The 10,592-nt window shown below is 41.4% G+C and overlaps 1 protein-coding gene across 3 annotated transcripts in view; it reads right to left on the reverse strand.

Moving 5' to 3' along the window:
• LOC115794462 (mannosyl-oligosaccharide 1,2-alpha-mannosidase IA) overlaps nucleotides 1–2,577 on the reverse strand; it is a 196,257-nt gene extending 193,680 nt beyond the window's left edge. For 2 of the 3 annotated variants that reach the window (XR_004021173.1, XM_030749989.1), the window contains exon 1: nucleotides 965–2,577. Coding sequence is in view for 2 of the 3 variants with exons in the window: in XM_030749989.1 (XP_030605849.1) it covers nucleotides 965–1,510 (546 nt within the window). In the remaining variant the exon portion in view is untranslated. The remainder of the gene's footprint in view (nucleotides 1–964) is intronic. The other variant, XM_030749990.1, reaches the window with a different exon arrangement.
• Nucleotides 2,578–10,592: the final 8,015 nt, after the last annotated feature.

Consider the following 10,592-nt stretch of genomic DNA (forward strand, 5'->3'; position numbering starts at 1 on the left):
ACCCCTACTACTCTTTCTCCTCATCACCACCCTCACTCGCCTCGAGTGGGTACAGATGTGGGAATCCGCAGACGCGCCCACTCTGGAGCCCTTATTGGACCCACAGGGCTCAACACTGGCACACAGCTTGAAGAGCTCCTGGCCAAAGAGTCACTGCACGCACTCCTATCATTTGCAGGTGATTGTGTGAGGCAGATGCAGAGGTGCTGCAGCTAATTTAAGGACCGTTACATGGGCAAATTAAATAATTGTATTACCAACAACACAACATTATAAAAAGATGCTATACTCTCCTGCTATTCCAGTCTTGCTCTGTACAGAGAGGAGATCATTAAGTCCATCATTAGTCCTGAAAATGTTTTCTGTCTTTATTAATAAAACTCCAGCAAGAATTCAGCTGAGATAGGCAAAGGCATTGGGTAAATTTAGACAAATAATGTGACTGAAAAGGGTTTATTTTGTCTGTTTGACAGCAGCTCAGCAAACAACTGCGCCACTACTTCTATAGAGATTGCCTGTACTGCGAGACAAATTCAGACAAGTCAAATTAAACACTGCAAATACAATCACTTCTTTCAAGAGTGAACGCCTGTTTTTCATGTAAAGGCAGACTGCCCTGTGCTGTGCCAGTCTGCTGTGTTTTGATATTAAGAAAATGCTCTCATTGAAAAGAACCATGAACTAGATAAAGCCACATAAACACACATGTATAGCCTGCAGCCTATTTATTCTGTCTGATAGATTACAGGTTGTCTTGAATCCCATCTGTCCTGGATTCCCCCTCAAATACAGTTTTTTTGTTTGATTGTTTTTGTTTTGTTTTATCCGTTCAGTTTACCTCCCAAATTACAACAGCCTATACTGTCCTCATACCTAATACGAGGGAACTAAATGTCAGCCATCCACCCCCTGCAGCAACATTAAACTTGATGATCCACCAACAAAGTCACGGTGATTTCCTTACCTCTTTGACTTTCTCCCGGCGCTCGTTGGTCTGCGGGTCGTCCGGTTTGCCGTTGTTTCTTCCCAGTGGGGGTTTGAGCAGGCACCTTTCGAACTTCTTGTAACTAAAAGTATCCGAGTGCGCACCGTGGTCAGAGGAGGTCGCTTTCTCTGATGCGGACTCTGTTTTTGACCTGGAGAAATTCAGATCTTCCTGCGCTTTGCCCCCGGCGAGTCGTTCCTCGGTCGCCTCGTAAGAAACGGGGGGTTTGCGGCTCTGACTTTTCAGCCTGGTGCCAGCATCTCCTTTGGCCGAGGTCATGCCCTGGTCTTTGGGTCTTTTTACGTGCTCCCTGACATCGTTCTCTGACCCGGAGCCAACAGTGACTGGCTGGATCTCCGTCTTGGACAGAAAAATGCGTTTTAGTCGGACAGAGTCGGGCAAAAAGAAGAGGGCCCCAAAACACAGCGTTACCAAACCCGAGAGAAAGAGCAGAAACACGAATTTCTGGGACAGTCGCAGACCCATGCCCGATGCCGAGACACCGGGCAACTTTCGGAAAACCATTGAAAGTTTTCTTGAGACGTTGCCTTACAGCTGAGACAGTGTTTTGACAGTTTCCACTCTACTGAGCAGCTTCTCCGCTGCCCCGAGGCTTGCGTAAAAACTCAATATACTGGACTCCAAACACCCCCCGTGACACTTGCAGAGCAGCATAAACAGCCTGTCAGAACTGTGTTGATCTCGCTATCGATTTGATCTGCATAAGCGAAGGTTAGGCCTGCCTACATTTACAATTTAGCCTACCAATCACTTGGCAACACGACTTCGGAGCTTTTCATTTATATAAAACAACCGCTGACATCAAGACACTGCAGGATGCGGGTTTAAAAATGTTAACCATAAACGGCACAGGGCTTCCGGGATGAAGAATAAATGGCACTGGCGTTTATTCAAACACTAAGCTATATTCAATGCAAACAGGACAGCACACACCATGCGAACAAATAAATGCACTTTGAAAAGAGATGATTAAACGTCTCGCAGTGTGTCAGAACAAAGTTGTAACTCGATGCATTATTCCACGCCGTGCAAATCGTCAATAACACGTTGCCCTACAGGGCACAACCTCAAGCGAACGGTACAGCATCTTTTCCTTGTCCCCGTTCATACCGACCCACGTTGCTGCATCACAAGCTCCTTAAGACACGTTTCACAATCACAAGCCGTTGTGTTAGCGTCTCTGCTGTACAGCTGGTGCACGGAAACGCGTGTGTATTTCTGTCGCTCGTCTGTCAGATGCGCTCCTCCGGCTCCGTTTCCCCCTCTTTTTCCACTGGCGTCAACACGCCGGGGGAAACAAATCGCTGGATGACATGAAAGAAGGCGGGTTTTGTCCCATGCGAAGTTATCCTAGCCCCCCGATCCAAATCCGGGGAATAAACAAATCCACCATCCGGATCGTCGGTTTCCAACAAAGACAGACACCACGCCGCGTCGTCTCTCCGGTACCCTGCCACCGTCCGCCTGCCGTGCCCGTGCTTAGCTCTCTCTCTCTCTCTCTCTCCTTCGCTTGTGGTGCGCACTTGTGTCGCCGTGCCGTGGACGTCCGCTTGCGTAAAAAAGCGAGAGGAGAGGGCTGGAAATGTAACATATAGTGCAGGCAGGGTGAGGAGGAGGAGGAGGGAAACGGTCCGCTCCTCGACAATCCAGTGGGTTGGTCGGATTTCTTGATGGAAATTCACAACAGCTTATCAAAACACAGTTAATCCGTTTTGGACAAAGGGAGAGGGGTCTGCGAAGCTCCTTACGTTAGGAAAGCATCCACAGCCCCCAAGGAAATCCTTGAAAAGCTTCAGAGGATAGATATATCTGCTGCCGACGTCTCAACAGCAATTAAGATTGACACACATACACACACACACACACACACACACACACAAATAAAAGAGTCAACGATTAATCGGTGGCCTCTGTTCACGTTAAAAGACAATCGTCAACATAAGATTTCGTTTTCTGTTTATTTTCAAACACTCATTGTCCAGTAATGAAACCTGAGAAACCACCGATGAGTTATATGTATTCATTATAGTCCTCAGGATTTATCGTTTATCCACATGAGAATTTGAGTATTAATTAGGAACACCAGTTAATTTGTTTTGACAACACTTACCCTGGATTTGAAATCATTTGTTTCAATGAATGCAATCATGTGAGCCACAAAAGAACATTTTAATGAATTTCTGGAGTTAAAAGTCTTTGGTAGCAGGACATGACGCATCTTCCTGGAGGCCTCTAACCCTCCATTTGAACCCAGTCCAAATGGGTCCATTATCCACTGGTTGGACAAGAGATCTGTGATAAGTCCATTATCCATTTGGATTTATTCTTTTCTTCAATATAATCTATCTATTGCCAATAAATGGAATTAACTTTTTATGTCTATAACTGGCTCATATTTTTTCTGAAATCTTATAAAGCATGTCTCAATAAAGGAGCAGCAGGGTAAGAAGTTGTTTCAAACTCTGTTGTTGTCCAACAGATGGGCCACTTTTCATTACAGTAAGGTAGATCAGTCTCAGGAGGACATGTCATCAAAACAGCTGTATGTGTTCTCAAAACAGCTGTGTGGGTTTTCAGGATTGCCTTTTTTAGGTGGCTAATTTAGCTCTGCAACTTGAAGTCTGTACCATACGATCATTTCTGAGTGTCACATAGTGATAGAGAGTCATTTCTGACCACAGAGGGCCTACAGATTGCATTTTCTTTAACACCAGTGCATGCATAATGCATAGTCTTTTCCTTATGTTGATTTTGAAATATTTTTTTTCATTCCCTCTGATGTATCTGCATTGTTGCAAAGCTTGGCACTGATTCAGCTAAAGCACTTCAGTACTGTTGTCAGCTCACCAGGTTATTTAAAGAATAAAAATTGCTACAAATGGCCTAATAATTCAGGTCAAATATGGAATATACTGTATTAATACCTGACAAGGAAAAAATAATTAAGACTAATGATTTCCAGCTTGGTGAACCATTCCTAAAGTAAAGTCTTTTTAATTTGAGCCTTTTCTGGAGCTTTCAGCACATTCATCAATAGATCCAGGCAGAAAATGGCATCAGCACAGTGTCGTTAAAAGCTCAGATAAAGGGTAGCGAGGAGGGTTTAACTTTGATGAATCTTTAGTTGAGGCGAGTTCCAGCTGAACACATTGACCGGGGCGCGTTGGTGCACACAAAGTTTAAAAAGTGTACTTAAATTATGTTTACATAAGCAAATCAGAAGCTGAACTGTAAACACAGTGTTTTCTCAGCTTTAAATAAGATAGATGGGCAAATGAGGTGGCCATTACCAAAGAGCCTGTGCAGCACTATTGGGCTATTGGCTCTGAAAGCAGAAATGAGAAAACAAACGTCTGATTGGTTTCAATATTGGTCTGAAAATCAATTAACGACGCAACTCACGACCCACCGAAGGCCTCCGGGGAGATTGTTTTCATTCTGCTGTCTAAAAGTTGCCTCTGGATATTCTTAAAATCGATGCTGGCAGTAGGTGTCACTGACATTCTTGACATTGTCGGCGATATTTGATGACCTTTGGTCAAACTTAACCATAGAGCTTCCTGTGGTTTTCCAGATGTTCCCTTCTCTTTTGTTGGGATAATAAGACTAGCCCCCCAGGCGCTTTTATTTTGTTTTCATCATCAGGTGCATTTAGTAGGATGAGTTCATTTTAAGGTCATTTGTGCTGCATTTGACCCCATGTTTCTGTTAAGCACCACACCCTGATTGAGTGAGGATGCTGATTGTCTGTAATTTACAGAAAGGAGAGGGGAAAGAGAGAAAAAAATAGAAGAACTGTTGAATTAGCCTTTTTAGTTTTTGATCCAAGAGTATTTCCTCAGAGAGTAGGTAAATCTATGAAACGTTTTATGGGCTTCATCACTGACAAAAGGACAGTTTATTGTCAAAGGCAGGGGCTTTATGATGGCTCAGCGTGTGTGCATAATGAGGCTTTTATCAGTCTTTGGTAAGCAATGCAATATCATGAAATCTAACAACTGCTCTGCTATGAAGTTATGATGCCCGGTTTTCTATTAACCTGTCATTTGCTAGTTAATTATATGTTTTAACATGTAACTGTTAAAAGGTGTTGGTGCTGTGTTGGAATCCATTAGAGTCAGAGGTCTTTCTAATATCCCAAGGGAAGTGATTGTCTAGTAAAGAATGATCTTTGCTTGTTCGTAGAAACAAACTACCACTTTGTTAAATAAAAAGCTAAGTGCCACATTTTTAAAACAACTTAATAGACACATCAGGTCAGGGTTTCTCAAGAGGCCAAGTTACACATGAGTCCAGTCACTGAGCTTGTATGAAGCTGCTCTGGCCAGTGACAGCCTAGTTTATCACTCGGATAGATGGGTGAGGCAATACAGTCCTACTGCTACCAACAGGCGAGGGTGAAACCCAAGTACAGGCATTTTTCACCAACAATAAATGGTTTATACAAGCAAATGGCTCCCACATAGGCCATTCCTCATATAGTTTGCATTCCTGCTCACCTCTGACACCATCTACTGTTGGTGTTTTTCAGTTTCAAGGTTGAAATATATATGAAATACATATATATACACATATGGTTGGCTTTTGACTCTTCAGCCCTTGTTCCGTGCACACACTCAAACAGCATCCACATCAGCTCAGTGTTCAGCATACTGATCCTTTATGTACAAACATTATTTATAAGCCCGGTGAGGGAAATCTGGCGCTGCATGTGATGTTGTTTGCATGTGGTTAATGGGGATGGGTCCCTTAGCTCAGCTTTGTTATCAGACTGGCTCACAGTTCATCAGTTGGGAAGCCTTTCCATAAACACAATGCATCAGGGAGAAGAAGCAATGATTTTGTGCCCTCTTTTCTGCTCTAAATCAGCTTATGATAATGATCAGAGAGAAAGAGAGATGTACTGTAAGGAAATATTTTGCACTCAAAGGAAAAAGCTAGTTTATTCATAGTGAATATGGAATTTTGGAAATAATCCCATGAAGGACACTAGTTTCCTCACAACGTATGCGGAAAATCTCCAAAACCAGCCGACTGTCTTTAGTGTTTGACAGAGGGCCACAGACTGTAATAGTGTGAGTGATAACCATTTCTGATCTTGCATTCAACCATTCAATTCTGTCCCAAGCCACCCTGATGCTTTATTCATCAAACAAGATGCCAATGAAAAAGTCCATCTCTGTTTTCCGCTCATAACGATACACCAAACAGCAGGCAGAGATGTGTTAGCACGTGCCAGTGTGTCTGAATTAATAATGTCACCATGCCTGCTATTTGTTTCATTAAGCACTGCTCCAAAGCATTCACTGACACTGGGAATTGTGGCCTGATAGGAAGCTAGATGTCAAGCCATAAATATCCGAGATTGATTTTTGGGCTGGAGTGCTGACCCCTGTGCATGATGTTAGAGATATACTAGGGCTGATGAAGCATAGTGTAGATATGAACCCCACTGTAAACTTTTGAGAATAATGAGTAACCAGAAAGGACGCGACTCTGGAACCTCAGTATATCAAAAACTCTGGATCATCTCATTATAGTTTCTGGGACTGCAGCGGTAAAAGAAGTGTTCAAATCATTTACTTAGGTGGTATTTATAACATAGTGTGAGGCAGGTAAAGTAATATAATCAAAAATGTACTTATTTTTAGTACTCATGACTAAAAATAAGTACATTTTTGGTGGCTGTAGCTCAGGAGGTAGAGCAGGTCACCTACCAATCGGAAGGTTGGCGGTTTGATCCCTGGCTGCTCCGGGCCACATGCCAAAGTATCCTTGGGCAAGATACTGAACCCCAAGTTGCTCTCCAGCACAAGCGTTGGAGTACGAATGTGTGTGAATGTTAGACAATAAAAGCACTCAGCTTAGATACATGTGGAAGTGTTGTATGAATGGGTAAATGTAAACGTGTTGTATGAGTGCTTTGAGTGCTCAGTCAGAGTAGAAAAGCACTATATAAAAACTAGTCCATATACTACCCAATGTAAGGTTTAAGCCACTGCTGCCCTAAATCAATAGCACTGGTAATTATCAAATAATTATTTTTATATGTTTCTGTAATGATTAGTATGCTCAATCACTAATGTAGTAAAGCGCAAAATAGTAAAACAGTAAAGCACATTATTATTTTTTTTGATTAAGATGCCAAATTACAGTCATTTACTTTCATTCCTGAACAGAAAAGCTGGTTGAATATTATCCTCAATTCATTTGGCTTCCAAGTCAGGGCTGAAGTCCAGTGTGGCTCAAATTTGGGTATAAAAATACAAATTCAGTTGTTTGATTTGCCAACAATATAATTTTTAGTTTTAAATACCTTTTTGACTGATTACTAAAATGTTTGCGCTTTCTTGTTTTTATGACAGGTGATATAATAAATTTGTCAAACACTGTATAAGCAAGAATTTAATGTAGTTTTGAAGATTCAGACAAAGAAGCCCTGTTTTGTTTTGTTTTTTAGTTCAAACTAAACCCACTTCAACAAAGTAGCTGCTAAATTAATGCTCTGGAAGAAAAACGTTAAATATTTGTGTGTGAAATATAGTCGGTTAGTATAAAATATATATAAAAATACAAAAGGCAGCATTCTCAGGTAAAGCACAAGTACTCCGAGATTTCCATACAAAACTGTTTTAAACAAAGTACCGAAATATATTTATGTTCCAGCAGTGCTGCATGCACTGCTTTGCCCGCTGTGTGTGTAACTAAGAAGCAGGGCTGCTGCATCTCTTGTCCATCATAAATTGAGTACAACTCAGCGCAAATAGAATCAGTGGAACAATAAGCTCGGCATTATTGCCTCGCTGCAGTTATATTTGTCTGTTCCTTTTATAGAGAAAACAAACAGCAAACTGCTGTGTGTATGCAGCCCTCGAGTGACCCTTCTGCACCGCACTCATAATCAAAACATTTCTTGTTGTGTAACAAAATATTTTCAAAGCACAGCAGCCGACGCTCAAAACCAGAACATTCGCTTGTGAGGTGCACATCACTGCGACGGTTCAGTGTTTTTACTGCCTAAACACAACAATTAGCCATACATTAGATGTGGTACATGGGCCATGTAAATGAGAGGGAATGCAACGGCAAACACACCATTAAGCTGATGGAATGGGGCCACAGAAAGCCTCACTCCCTCCCAAACACGCCAATTAAACATGCCACTGTGCTTTCAGCATACAAAACATCCCAGCAGAGAAATTCCAAGTGAAAAAGTAGAAGCCGGATCAATTTGTTAGAGACTTTAGTGCTGTAATTGTACGGTTACATAGTGCCATCTGCTGGTAGGTTGGCATATGGCATGCAGCCCCCGTTTGAAGCAGCTACTTGCTCATATTTGCACTGACATGTTCAGCATTTTAGCTGAGTGGATTTTAGAATGAACATGCAAATAATTTGCACGTTTACAGAAACTGCGTCTCCCTGTCAATCCTAAAAATGTTAAGGCGTCCACAAACATCTCTGCTTCTCTGTGCCTTTAGAGGTGGCATGGGGTCAGATGAGTCTGATATTCAAAACAAACAACATCATTACATGGAAAGAGCAGCCACTCTGAGCATTAAAGAGCAACTGGGAGAAAATAAACAGAAGAGCCCTCATGCAAACAAGACCAGTTTGACTGGCTCCTCAATGATGGGAACCCAGTTGACAGGCAAATTAGACACAGTGATTTAACTAGGAATAAATAAACACTTGGACAAATCCATCTGAAAAGCTTTCAGGCTTACTTCACTCTCCACATGTAAATTTGCAGCAGCGGGGAGGGTTATTACATATCTGGTATATGGCAGCTAAGTGTGTGTTTAATCCACAGCCAAAACGACCTGTGAAGTCACAGGAGCTAACGGTGTGTATTTCATTTTGTGTTCAGCTTCATTTGAACTACTTTGACTGGAAAGTTACATTTGATTTGAAAAGCGACAAACACAAGATGAGTTAAGATGAGAAAAATCTAAATTTTAACAACATCATATATGTATTAAAGGATGGTACGTGACATTATGTTAGTCATCTGGAGCGTTTCCAGCTCTTTCACAAAACTGTTAAATTTATACAACTGATTATGATATGATCAAAATAAAAGCTATTTTAGATCCACTGCCTTTAAGCAAGTGTGTTGAAAATGTGGCTTGTGGGCAAAAATCAGCTTTTCTTGTCTGGCTGACTGGATGGCCTTACAGAATGTAACAACTAGAAACAAAGAGAATAATTTTGGAGCTTTTTACTGCATTTTGCACCAACAGGTATAACAGTGATACTTGGATATGAAGATGCAGAATTTGTAAACAAGCCTGGAGAACTATTGTTCAAGACCACTTAAAAAAATTCCAATAAAGTCTGGCTCAGAAACAAAATATACAGAAATGAGGGGTGTTATAATTTTCTGTTATATTTTTTAACTGGTTATGGTGAAATGGGTTTGCTTGATCAAATTGGGCTGCATGTGGTCCACGAGCTAAAAGGAGTCTGACACCACTGCCATAATGCTGCAGACAGCTTAAAGGAATTGTTCAGCCTTTGAGAAACTGTACATATTCAGTGGTGACACTTTAGCTTCACTAAACACAAACAGAGGCAACAGCTGGAAACATCTAGTCTGAGTTTGCCCAATAACAAAATCAACTGGCACCACTAGCAGGTGGATACATGTTGAACCGTTTGGCAAACTGGCTCCAAAGCTGCAACTGGAGACACGTTATTTGAAGACTTATATTGTTCTTTGTTTTTGTGCTGTACCTCAGGATCCAGACAAAGCACTGTGCATTTGTTCCACCCACATCATCCTTCAGTTTATTTGATATCACTGATATCATGGACAGAAGAGCTTAACTCTTGTTTGTTTGTAATGTTGGTGATCCGGGAATTTAAGCTTATCTTATTGTTCACTGACCATTAATTCCTCTGGATGAGTATCAGCTAAATGTCAGCAAATTTAAATACAAAGAGGATTTTTAAGCCAACAGCAGTTCCAGTAATTGGAGTCTCAAATTAGACTCTTCAGATGTAAAATTCACTTGGCAACCAAATGTCTCTGCTGAAAACTGATAGAATGCAACAAATGCCATCAATGTAAATGGGTGGATATGATAAATAGAGCATAGCCATTCTGAAGTTATTGCAGAGTAAATGTGTTTGTCAGGCCAAGCTAGTTAAGGAGCACACGAGTCACTGTGATTTTCCATTTAACAGATAAAAAAAACAAGCTATCGTCACAGCGTCTGCAGCTTTCTCGCTGGATCTCACGCTCTCTCTGAGCAAGCTGCAGCACTGCCAAGCCAAGTAATCCCATTACATTTTAACAAGGCCGACAGTTCACTCTAAGTTTATTAGACTCAACATCCAAATATCCAATTATAAAATGTCTCCAAGATATATAAATCCAGCTCATCCCCGTTATATTTTACTTTTGGGACTCTTTGCTCTGACTGCTGTCTGACTTCATTTTAATTATGAGATGCAGCAAGCTGCCCCCTCTGGCTGAAAAAGGTTATTGCACGTTCAAACTAGTGTGATGATCCAGCAGGGGAATCATGTTGATCCTTTCTTCACACAGTTGCTTCAGTAACCTTTGTATTTTTGTGGCAAT

This window comes from Archocentrus centrarchus, chromosome 16 (assembly GCF_007364275.1).
Source record: "Archocentrus centrarchus isolate MPI-CPG fArcCen1 chromosome 16, fArcCen1, whole genome shotgun sequence".
Taxonomy (NCBI): Eukaryota; Metazoa; Chordata; class Actinopteri; order Cichliformes; family Cichlidae; genus Archocentrus; species Archocentrus centrarchus.